Genomic DNA, 12,976 nt, shown 5'->3' on the forward strand with positions numbered 1-12,976 from the left:
AAAGGTGTCACAAAAAAGGAAAACTACAGGCCAATATCACTGATGAACATAGATGCAAAAATCCTCAACAAAATACTAGCAAACGGAATCCAACAGCACCTTAAAAGGGTCATACCCCATGATCAAGTGGGGTTTTTCCCAGGAATGCAAGGATTCTTCAATATACACAAATCAATCAATGTGATACACCATATTAACAAATTGAAGGAGAAAAACCATATGATCATCTCAATAGATGCAGAAAAAGCTTTCAACAAAATTCAACACCGATTTATGATAAAAACGCTCAGGAAGGGCTTCCCTGGTGGCGCAGTGGTTGAGAGTCCGCCTGCCGATGCAGAGGACACGGGTTCGTGCCCCGGTCCGGGAAGATCCCACATGCCGCGGAGCGGCTAGGCCCGTGAGCCATGGCCGCTGAACGTGTGCGTCCGGAGCCTGTGCTCCGCAACGGGAGAGGCCACAACAGTGAGAGGCCCACGTACCACAAAAAAAAAAAAAAAAAATTGAAGGAGAAAAACCATATGATCATCTCAATAGATGCAGAGAAAGCTTTTGACAAAATTCAACACCCATTTATGATAAAAACCCTGCAGAAAGTAGGTGTAGAGGGAACTTTCCTCAATATAATAAAGGCCGTATATGACAAGCCCACAGCCAACATCATCCTCAATGGCGAAAAACTGATGAAACCATTTCCACTAAGATCAGGAACAAGACAAGGTTGCCCACTCTCACCACTCTTATTCAACATAGTTTTGGAAGTTTTAGCCACAGCAATCAGAGAAGAAAAAGAAACAGAAGGATCCCAAATCGAAAAAGAAGTAAAGCTGTCACTGTTTGCAGATGACATGATACTATACATAGAGAATCCTAAAGATGCTACCAGAAAACGACTAGAGCTAATCAATGAATTTGGTAAAGTAGCAGGATACAAAATTGATGCACAGAAATCTCTTGCATTCCTATACACTAATGATGAAAAATCTGAAAGAGAAATTAAGGAAACATTCCCATTTACCATTGCAAAAGGAATAAAATACCTAGGAATAAACCTACCTAAGGAGACAAAAGACCTATGCAGTATGCAGAAAACTATAAGACACTGCTGAAAGTAATTAAAGATGATACAAACAGATGGAGAGATATACCATGTTCTTGGATTGGAAGAATCAACATTGTGAAAATGACTATACTAACCAAAGCAATCTACAGATTCAATGCAATCCCTATCAAACTACCAATGGCATTTTTCACAGAACTAGAACAAAAAATTTCACAATTTGTATGGAAACACAAAAGACCCCGAATAGCTAAAGCAATCTTGAGAAACAAAAACGGAGCTGGAGGAACCAGGCTTCCTGAATTCAGACTATACTACAAAGCTGCAGTAATCAAGACAGTATGGTACTGGCACAAAAACAGAAATATAGATCAATGGACCAGGATAGAAAGCACAGAGATAAACCCACACACATATAGTCACCTTATCTTTGATAAAGGAAGCAAGAATATACAGTGGAGAAAAAACAGCCTCTTCAGTAAGTGGTGCTGGGAAAACTGGACAGCTACATGTAAAATAATGAAATTAGAGCACTCCCTAACACCATACACAAAAATAAACTCAAAATGGATTAAAGACCTAAATGTAAGGCCAGACACTATAAAACTCTTAGAGGAAAACATAGGCAGAACACTCTTTGACATAAATCACAGCAAGGTCCTTTTTGAACCACCTCCTAGAGAAATGGTAATAAAAACAAAATAAACAAATGGGACCTAATGAAACTTAAAAGCGTTTGCACAGCAAAGGAAACCATAAACAAGATGAAAAGACAACCCTCAGAATGGGAGAAAAAATTTGCAAATGAAGCAACTGACAAAGGATTAATCTGCAAAATATACAAGCAGCTCATGCAGCTCAATATCAAAAAAACAAACAATCCAATCCAAAAACAGGCAGAAGACCTAGACATTTCTCCAAAGAAGATATACCGATTTCCAACAAACACATGAAAGGATGCTCAACATCACTAATCATTAGAGAAATGCAAATCAAAACTACACTAAGATATCATCTCACACCAGTCAGAATGGCCATCACCAAAAAATCTACAAACAATAAATGCTGGAGAGAGTGTGGAGAAAAGGGAACCCTCCTACACTGTTGGTGGGAATATAAATTGATACAGCCACTATGGAGAACAGTATGGAGGTTCCTTAAAAAACTAAAAATAGAACTACCATATGACCCAGCAATCCCACTACTGGGCATATACCCTGAGAAAACCATAATTCAAAAAGACACATGCACCCCAATGTTCATTGCAGCACTATTTACAATAGCCAGGACATGGAAGCAACCTAAGTGTCCATCAACAGATGAATGGATAAAGAAGATGTGGCACATATATACAATGGAATATTACTCAGTCATAAAAAGAAACGAAATTGAGTTATTTATAGTGAGGTGGATGGACCTAGCGTCTGTCATACAGAGTGAAGTAAGTCAGAAAGAGAAAAACAAATACCATATGCTAACATATATATATGGAATCTAAAAAAAAAAAAGAAAATGGTTCTGAAGAACCTAGGGGCACGACAGGAATAAAGACGCAGATGTAGAGAATGGACTTGAGAACACGGGGAAGCGGAAGGGTAAGCTGGGACAAAGTGAGAGAGTGTCATGGACATATATACACTGCCAATTGTGAAATAGATAGCTAGTGGGAAGCAGCCACATAGCACAGGGAGATCAGCTCTGTGCTTTGTGTCCACCTAGGGGGGTGGGTTAGGGAGGGTGGGAGGGAGACGCAATAGGGAGGGGTATGGGGATATAGGTATATGTACAGCTGATTCACTTTGTTATACAGCAGAAACTAACACATAATGTAAAACAATTATACTCCAATAAAGATGTTTAAAAAAAATTGTGTTTTCCAATTTTTTTCCTACGGAGTTTTTTGGTTTTGTTTTTGTTTTTTTTGCGTTGGTGGGTTATAAAAGGAAAGCAGAATGTTTTATCATGATTTTTGCTTTAGCAACTTCGGGACAAATTAAAAGTCCTAAACTCTGGAAAAAAAAAAAAATTGTGTTTTCTTTACTAGTCTTAAGAATAGCACAGAAAAATTGTTTCTTTGAAATCATCTCTTACAATAATATAATAAAGTTTTTGTAGGAAATTTGTTCAATATAAAATCTAGCAGAGAGGTCCCTAAGAAATCATCTCTTAGCTAACAAATGAGTAAGAACTAACTACTGGGATGTAGTAAAAATGGAGCTTTTAGGAAGAAAAGCAAAAACTGCATGCTCAGGTGCCGCAGAGGGCAGTAGTACTAACAAGTGTTCCCTAGAATACTCAGACTATTTAGGGTTACTGATAATGTTTGTACCTCACTGTAAGCTGCTGGAGGTCTGATGACTAAAACAGAAAAAAAAAAAAATGACAGGATTTGCTAATAGCCTGGATATGCAATACAGTGGGGAAGAGGTCGAGATAATTATGTAATATAATGAAAAGTATTTGACAAATATCATGCCACTGTTATAGGGCCATGTATAAGGTATTGTTCACACCATTATTATTTTCACCATAACCGTTTAGACCAGGTTTTTAAATATGAAGAACTGGGAGACAAATGATAATAATGACTGAATTAGTGATGAGAAAGTGAAGACTGAACTCTTGTAAGATAAACCATATAACTAAGGAATTTACCTGTGAAAGAAAGCAAAAATAGGATGGCAATTTACATATGTAGCATGACAATGAAGGGAATTTTTAAGAACGGTATATTTGAAAATAGAAAATAATTAGTGGGGAAAGGAAGATTGATGGTGATAAAGAGCAATATCAGTGCGTAAGCAAGGTAAGTTTTTGTAATTTTTTTTTTTTTGGTTAATAATGTGAAATGTAAAAAAAAGAAATAAAACCTTAAGCGTCTTGTATATAATTAGATGATCTATAATTTTTAAATTATATTCACTAGTTTTATTTTTTAGATTCCACAATTAGTGATATCATACAGTATTTGTCTTTGACTGATTTCACTAAGCATAATACCCTCCAAGTTCATCCATGTTGTTGCCAAGAGATTTTAAGATAATTTTTAAAGGGAGTTTAATTTCTGCATTTTCTGGATCTTCATGAGTTTTAATGTATAATAAGAGTATTGCCTGGGTATAATTTTTAGAACTATTTACATACTCACAAAGGTATGGGTCCCAATAATGAATGAAACTGTACAGGGGATGTAATAGTGTTTAAATGAGGTGGGTTATTTGACGTGACTTGTAAACTGGCTCTTACATAGAATCAGAATGGGTATCTACAATGCTTCAAACAATGTCATCATTTTTGAAACAAGTGTGTGGACCTCTAAGCTGTTAGCTGGAAAGGACAGGGTTCATTTAGACCCAGAACTTCATAGGTGTTAGTTTAAAACTCATTTATTTGTTCCTTTCAACATTCCTCCTCTTCTTCCACTGAAGATCATTACTGGTTTTTATTTTTACAGATGTGCTTTCTTTTCCTCATTTATTTGACTGAGTTTTCTAATTAGTGCTCAATAGCTTATTCAATGTTCTTTCATATTTTTCATTACTCAGTACTTTCAAATCTTTACTGAAAACCTGCTGTGTGCCAAGCAAAGGATTACGAGCTGAGATTCAAATATTAAATTTGTTTATTCTTGTTTTCAAATTCAGTCTTTTCTAAATTTTGTTTTGAAAGAAGGGCAAAGAAAACTGAAGAGACTTCTAATCTACTGATTCTGCTTTTCAGGCCCAACACCAAGCTGGCTGAGCTCTAGTTGGTTCGTCTGTAAGTCGCTGACCCACCGCTGAGGGACACAGGCCAAACCTGTTTCCCCTCCTCTTAGATTGATAGATACATTGCCCTGTGATTTCGTATGGTATAATAGTGAAAAATAAGTTCAAAAGTGTTTTCTTAACTCAATGAACATTATACTTTATCCCTCTCTTTGTGTCCTCAGATGAAATGAATAGAATAATATTAGAATAACTACAGGTAAAAGGAAGCAAATGCAAGGCGAAAATCTCACCAGTTGGAGTGTTTTTTTCCTGGAAGGTTTTTCTAGATACCCAAAGTTACAGATTGTTCTCTTCGTCTTCAGCCTTGTAATGCATCTGATAACCCTCTTGGGCAATAGCACTCTTATTTTAATCACTGTCCTAGATTCATGCCTTCAAACTCCCATATACTTGTTCCCTGGAAATCTCTCTTTCATGGATATTTGTTACACATCTGCTTCTGTTCCCACTTTGCTGGTGAACTTGCCGTCATCCCAGAAAACCATCATCTTTTCTGGGTGTGCTGTACAGATGTATCTGTCCCTTGCTCTGGGCTCCAGGAGCAATGCCTGCTCCTGGCTCTGATGGCGTATGACCATTACGTGGCCATTTGCAAGCCGCTGAGATACCCCATCATCATGAACAGGCAGGTCTGTGTGCAGATGGCCACTGTCTCCTGGGTGATGGGCTCTCTGATAGCCCTGCTAGAAACCAGCTTCGCCCTGCAGATACCCCTCTGGGAATTTCATCCGTCACTTCAAGTGTGAAATTCTGGCAGTGCTGAAGCTAGCTTGCACAAGGTCATTGCTCATGGACACGATCATGCTGGTGGTCAGTGTGCTCCTTCTGCCCGTTCCATTGCTCTTAATTTGCATCTCTTATGTCGTCATCCTTTCCACTATTCTGAGAATCAGCTCAGCAGAGGGAAGAAACAAAGCTTTTTCTACCTGGGGTGCTCACTCAACTGCGGTGTTCTTGTATTATGGGGCTTCACTTTCCATATACCTAAAGCCTTCTTCGTCAGGCTCACAAGAAATAGATAAAGTCATCTCGTTGCTTTATGGAGTTCTTACCCCTACGCTGAACCCCATAACTTACAGTTTATGAAACAAGGGAGTCAAAGATGCTGTGAAAAAGTGCTGGGCCAAATATACTTGCAGCAAATACAGGAAAATCTCTGACTGGGGGCCTGCGGTTTCACCAAGGGTATGCTCCTGGAAGAACTCAACAGAGAGATTCAAGACAATACACTCACCCTTAGAACACTGACTTGAACTTGAGTTCTTTCATCTTACAGCTGTGAGATAGGTGTATACAGAGTGATTGCGTATGGGCAATAATAGGTTCCAACTTGCATTTAGTAGTAATTTCTGTCTTTTCTGTCTTATGCTTGTGAGAAGTTTGGGGCTATAGGGTCATCACACATTTGCACCAGAAGGAAACTTGTATGAATTTAGAGTCAGTGAATGTTGGTGCAGAAGAAACTTGTCTATCATTTCTGCCTTAAATCCTTCCCAGAATGAGGTGAGAGCATAAAGAAACAAAGAAACAATAGACATTGGCCTTGGTTACTTAAGCGAGAAAACAGAATCAGTGAAACAGAATCAATGAAAAATTAAAAGACTTGCTCAACATCACAGCTGTAGGACCAGAACTGCAACCCTTATCCTTTGGACTTCTTTGCCAGAGCTTGGTCTACACACTGAGTGGCTCCCTAATTACCCTTCCTTATTCAAAACTCCTCATTCAAACTCTTGACTTCCTGAATAAGGCAGCAATGCCTACTTGATTTGCTCAGCTGTCAACCTTGCTTTTCTAAGCACCTAGATACTTGCACAAATTGTATGCATTTCTATGCCAGTATACCACCCATACACTAATTAGGTCTTTTTTTTTAATGTGTGTTTGTCTTTTTTTCTTCATTGGATGATTGACTTCACAAAGTCATGGGTTCCTGTTATTTTGTACCTTTTGTTTACAGCAGTCATCCAGTAAACTAATAAATTTATCAGCTTTCAACCAATTTCTTTATTTGAAAAGTAAGTCCCATTTGTGAAAATTATGAAGAAGAAACAGCGTGGGCAAGGAGGTCTATTGCTTTGTTAATATCCAACAATCACAGAGACAATATTTACATTTGTTGTTTTAAATCTTTTATTTGTATGAAAATATTGCTTCTTAAAAATGCAGACTCTGGGTCCCTACTCTCAGATGTTCTGATTCAGTAATAATCTAATATTTTCAGATTATTCTGATAATCTGCACTTATAATAGATCCCCAAGAAACTCTGAAATAGGTTATAAGATGACCATACATTGGGAGAGATTATTTCCAGTGAAAACCTATCATTCCAAAAGAAAAGTGGGAATAGCTGTAATTTATCCATTTTTTCTTTTCCTTTTGTTTTTTCCCCCATTCCTTCTGCCTCCATGTGTACCTTCTTACTTGCCTACCTCCACTTCTACAGTAGGGAAGGGGAGAGGGTTTTGAGTGGAGGAAGGTTAACCTACTTGAAAAATTTCAAAATACGAAAGACCTAAATACTTTTAGTATTGGACGTTGAGTTCTGGATTGTTTAACTCCTGGACCATTCCCTTGGATCTGCGGCTTCCATTACATGTTCCTGGATGTGTAGCCCACACAGAGAGACACTTGAAATAATCCCATGGCAAAATTCTGGTGATGGAACAAGGAGACAAATTTGGTGCCAGATGTTGTTGCCAAGAGATGTTTGATGGTGGGGGATGGAAACAAGCCCTGAGTAGATGGTTTTAGGATGGTAGGGGAGAGCTGACCAGGAAGCTTTCATCCTAGAAGTAATTCTTTTTCTCTTAAATACCTCAGCCTTTTCAACCCAACTACCACACTCATTTCCTGGCAATTTCAAAATCATTTTGAAGTGACATTTGATAGTAGGCTTTTATTAGAGGAGCAGAGCTGGATTTTATAGTAGAGTAGAATGAATTGTCTGTCTCCTAGACTTAGTTATAATATGTGTGGTACCAAATATAAACAGGAAGAACCAGAGTTACAGAAGTAGCTGGAATCTTTACTGCAAAGAATGAGCTCTGAGAATTTGAAGACACAGAGACTGAACACCCTTAGTAATTAGTATATCAGCTTTGACACAAGGAACTGAGCATATTGACATGGGTCACTGAGGTAGGTTATAAATGATCCTGATGTCAGAAGAGGACCCAGGATGGAACCCTGGCAGATATCTCCCTAGTAGCTCTTGGCTAAGAGATTAGGAGTTACAGTAGTTACAGTGATATGTTACATAAAGTTACTGTGAAAAACAACAAGTGAATATAAATATAAATGTGTTTCATATATTACAGGCAATACTAAAGTTCATTATTTGCAAATGGTACATTCTGTCATTTGGGTTAGATTCCATCTCAACCAGTACTAATTACAATCATTAGTTTTATAGATTCTCAGGTAAGGGATCCTTGTCAGGTATCATTAAAAAGAGGGATATATTTGACAGAGAAGGTAAAACCACCTCTGACAGAGTCAGTTCCTGAATGAATGATATGACCATATTTATGCTTCAGAAAAATCAGATCCTGTCACTTCCCTGTTTAAATCCCTTAGTGGCTTCTTATTACCCTAAGCTTGAAGTCCTTAAGATGACATGCATAGACTTTCATAATCTGATTACCCACCATTTACATTCTCTGCTCTGGGAACCCCAAATTCCTTTTAGTTCTATTAAAGTGTTGTGCTCTGTCTTGCTTCATTTATTAAAAGCACTTAGCACAATTTGAAATTTGATAATAATTTGTGGGTTTACTTGTTTAATATCTTTCTCACTAGTCTATGGGTTCATTGAGGCAAGGACTGTATGAATTTCATTTACCACTGTAGACCCAGAGCTTAGCACAAGGTCTGGCACAGGGAAGACATTCGGTGCATACTTTTTGTGAAGGACCAAGTGCTCAGTGAATATCTGTTGAATACAAATATGCATATAATAAACTTTTGATGGCTCTTCAAGTAGGTACTTGACCATTCCTGCGGTGAGAGAGATGAGGATGTCAAAGGTGACTTCCAGGTGTCAAAGAAGGCTGATAGGGCTTCCCTGGTGGCGCAGTGGTTGAGAGTCCGCCTGCCGATGCAGGAGACATGGGTTCGTGCCCCGGTCCGGGAGGATCCCACATGCCGCGGAGCGGCTGGGCCCGTGAGCTGTGGCCGCTGAGCCTGCGCGTCCAGAGCCTGTGCTCCGCAATGGGAGAGGCCACAAGAGTGAGAGGCCCGTGTACCGCAAAAAAAAAAAAAAAGAAGGCTGATATGTCATTAACTGCCATAGGGGATACTTGAAGAGGACCAAGTTTGGGGGTTGAAGGGTAAACCGTGAGTTGTAATTTAGACATGTGGAATTTGTCATGATTTTGAGATACGTAAGAGATATCAAGGAGTCAGCTGGATATGCTAGTTTGGAATTAACAAGAAAGATCAGCCTGGAGATATAAACTTGTGACATATTTGCATATATATAATAATTTAAGTATTGAACATGGTTAACTTAACTAGGGAGAGAGTATACAGTGAGAAAATTGCCTAAGTGAAACTAGAGGAACACTAATATTTAAAGCCCATCAAATAAGAAAAACCAACAAAGCGGCATTGAAAAGGAGCAACCTCTAAAGCAGGGAGAGGGCAGAAGCCAGAAGGCAGATTCCAGTTTTGATCAAGATGAAATAAGCCCACTCTACCCTGCTTTTCTCACTGACTGCAATTAAAAACTGTAGACAGAATGCATGGACCAGTCATTTGAGGGCTCTGAAAAATAAATGGTAGCACACAGACCTGGGAAGGAAACTAGAACACAAGGTACCAACAAACTGATGGTGAATTTTTTGTTTTTCTTTCTCTCCTCCACCCATCCAGCACCTCTTGGCCTAGACTCAAGGGCAGCCTGAAACCCAAACCTACACACTGGGTTCAGAGAGAAAGATAGAAGGAGCTCCAAGAGAAGCTCCCTTTTTGTGGTCTGAAAAGGAGAAATGGGGAGCAAAGGAAATTTCCTTATATAAAAAAATTATCTCTGGGCCAAACTCCCAGGCAATCCTGTGGTGACAGTGGCAGCTCCAGCAGTGGTGGCTGGGCAGGCACCTAAAATCCTTAGGAAAGAGAACCTTCCTGACTGGAGGAACTGTGGTCCCACGAGCTTGGGAAGACTCCCCACTGCTTTTTTTCTCTCTCTATCCTCTCACTCTTTTGTACCTGGGGCAGGGACTTCCAGCCTCCAGAACTATGAGAAAATACATTTCTGTTATCTAAGCCACCCAGTCTGTGGTACTCTATTATGGCAGCCTGAGCAGACTAATGCATGGCCCTTGCCTCCATCTCCAAGGCCAGCAAAGATGAGTCCAGTCTTCCTCATACTGCATCACTGTGACCCTGCTTGTGTCATCACATCTCTTTCTCTAACTATCTCTTCCATCTCCTTCTTCCAGTTTTAAGGACCTTTGTGATGATGTTGGACCAAGACAGATAATCTCTTTATTTTAAGGTGAGCTGATTACAACCTAATTCCATCTGCAACCTTTATCTTCTTTGCCATCTAATCTAACATATTCACTGATTCTGCATCCTGATTGGATGTGGACATCTTTGGGACCTTTATTTTTCCTGCTACATCTTGATTTCAAAAGGACTGTGCTGTGAAATGGGAGCACTTTTGGATTCTTGGACATTCATGCAGATCTTACTCCAATTCCTAAAGACCCAGAATGACACTGCAGTATATATGTCAGTGAGTCTGCCTATGAATTGCAGGTGATTGAGATTCACTTCAAAGTTCACACATGGAAACTCTGAAAACAGCCCCATGGTTATTTCCTCAGTTTGCATGTAATATTTGGAATAGATATTATCAGCAAGTGGCACATCCCCACATTGACCCTATGAATTATGGAATAAGGAACATTATAGTCGGAAAATCCAAGCTGAGGCCCCTGGAACTTCTCTTTGCTACCAAATTATAACATTAAAGATAATATTGCAGGACTTCCCTGGTGGCACAGTGGTTGGGAGTCCGCCTGCCAATGCAGGGGACATGGGCTCGAGCCCTGGTCCGGGAAGACCCCACATGCCACGGAGCAACAAAGCCCGTGTGCCACAACTACTGAGCCTGTGCTCTAGAGCCTGTGAGCCACAACTACTGAGTCCACGTGCTGCAACTACTGAAGCCCGCGTGCCTAGAGCCTGTGCTCCACAACAAGAGAAGCCACTGCAATTAGAAGCCTGCACACCACAACAAAGAGTAGCCCCTGCTCGCTGCAACTGGAGAAAGCCAGCACACAGCAATGAAGACCCAACGCAGCCAAAAAAAAAGACCATATTGCATTCCTGATGGAGTCATAGAAATCAAAGTCTTGGCATAAAAAAGAACAAAATAATGCCATTTGCAGCAACATGGATGCATCTGGAGATTATCATGCTAAGTGAAGTAAGTCAGAAAGAGAAAAACAACTACCATATGATCTCACTTATATGTGGAATTGAAAATACAACACAAATGAACCTATTTATGAAACAGAAACAGAATCCCAGACATAGAGAATAAACTGGTGGTTGCCAAGGGGGAGAGAGGGGAGAGGGATGGATTGGGAGTTTGGGATTAGCAGATACAAACTGGTATATATAGAATGGCTAAACAACAAGGTTCTACTGTATAGCACAGGGAACTATATTCAATATCCTGTGATAAACCATAATGGAAAAGAATATGAAAAAGAATGTGTATATATATATATAAAACTGAGCCACTTTGCTGAACAGCAGAAATTAACAAAAGTATACTTCAATTAAAGAAAAAAGGAAATCAAAGTCTTAGAAGATTCAAGGAGTGGTGATTTCTGTCACATCCTCAACTTTCCAAATTGGTAGGTGCAAGAAGATTGACAGGTTTTGGGGAATGAAAATGAATTAACATATACTTATTTTTATGGTGGTTCTAATTGCAGCTACTTTTCTAGACCTTATTAGAGTGGTGGCTTCCTTCCTTCCTCCCTCCCTCCCTCTCTCAAAAATGTGAAGACAAGAAACCATCTGTTTTCACTTGACAGAGTTAGCAGTACGCCTTTACCTCCACCAGATTACTTCAGGCCTTTTCCTTAATTCTCTAGCTCTATTTGGCAAATAGATATTGGGATATTGGTCTGTAGTTTTCTTTTCAAGTGATTTAAAAAATACTAATACACTTTAATTTATTTATTCATTAATTTAATGATTCAGTAGATATTTACTCAATACTGAATGAGTGTGAGGTGCTTTTTTGGGTGTCATGGAGGATGCAGACATAAGCAAAACATGTTTTTTTGTGCTTAGGGAGTCCAAAATCTAACAGGAAAGACATGTGTGAAAAAATCTAAAAACCAAGGCAGAACAATCACTTCACATTATAAATAATGCTTTTGTATTACCGTACATCATGATGATAACAAACCTTTAGGTGATTTCTTTGTCTTGCTTTGGTTTAAGGGTAATGCTGGCCTCATAGAATGACATAGAATGACTTCTATTTTTTGGAAAAGTCTGAGAGCATTGGTGTTAATTCTTTAAATGTTTAGAAGAATTCAACAGTAAAGTTTCTGGTCCTGAGATTATCTTTGTTGTGAGAATTTTGATTATTGATTCAATATTTTTTACTAGTTATAAGGTGGGTCCATATTTTCTATTTCTTCATGAGTCAGATTTGGTAGTTTGTGTGTTTCCAAATTGGAAAGGAAGAAATAAATAATCCTTGTTTGTAGATGACAAGATCTTAGGTATAGAAAATTCTATACAATTGAAAACAAACTCAGTGGTTGAAGATACAAGATCAACACACAAAAATCAGTGCTATTTCTATACAATATTAGTTGACAATGCAAATAAGAAGTTAAGAAAACAATTCCATTTGTAGTATCAAAAAGAGTAAAACACTTAGGAATAAATTTGATTTAAGAATTACAAGACTTGGGGCTTCCCTGGTGGCGCAGTGGTTAAGAGTCCGCCTGCCAATGCAGGGGATACGGGTTCGTGCCCCGGTCCGGGAAGATCCCACATGCCGCGGAGCTGCTGGGCCCGTGAGCCATGGCCGCTGAGCCTGCGCGTCCGGAGCCTGTGCTCCGCAACGGGAGAGGCCACAACAGTGAGAGGCCCGCGTACAGC

At 39.2% G+C, this 12,976-nt stretch overlaps 1 protein-coding gene across 1 annotated transcript in view; it reads left to right on the forward strand.

The window, feature by feature from the left end:
- Positions 1 to 5,040: 5,040 nt before the first annotated feature.
- LOC103078434 (olfactory receptor 2K2) overlaps positions 5,041 to 12,976 on the forward strand; it is a 12,323-nt gene continuing 4,387 nt past the window's right edge. Inside the window, 3 exon segments of the mRNA XM_082930866.1 lie at positions 5,041 to 5,367; positions 5,370 to 5,545; positions 5,547 to 6,015. Coding sequence (XP_082786992.1) covers positions 5,041 to 5,367; positions 5,370 to 5,545; positions 5,547 to 6,015 — 972 coding nt within the window.

Source organism: Lipotes vexillifer, unplaced genomic scaffold (genome assembly GCF_000442215.2).
Source record: "Lipotes vexillifer unplaced genomic scaffold, Lipotes_vexillifer_v1.1 scaffold230, whole genome shotgun sequence".
Taxonomy (NCBI): Eukaryota; Metazoa; Chordata; class Mammalia; order Artiodactyla; family Lipotidae; genus Lipotes; species Lipotes vexillifer.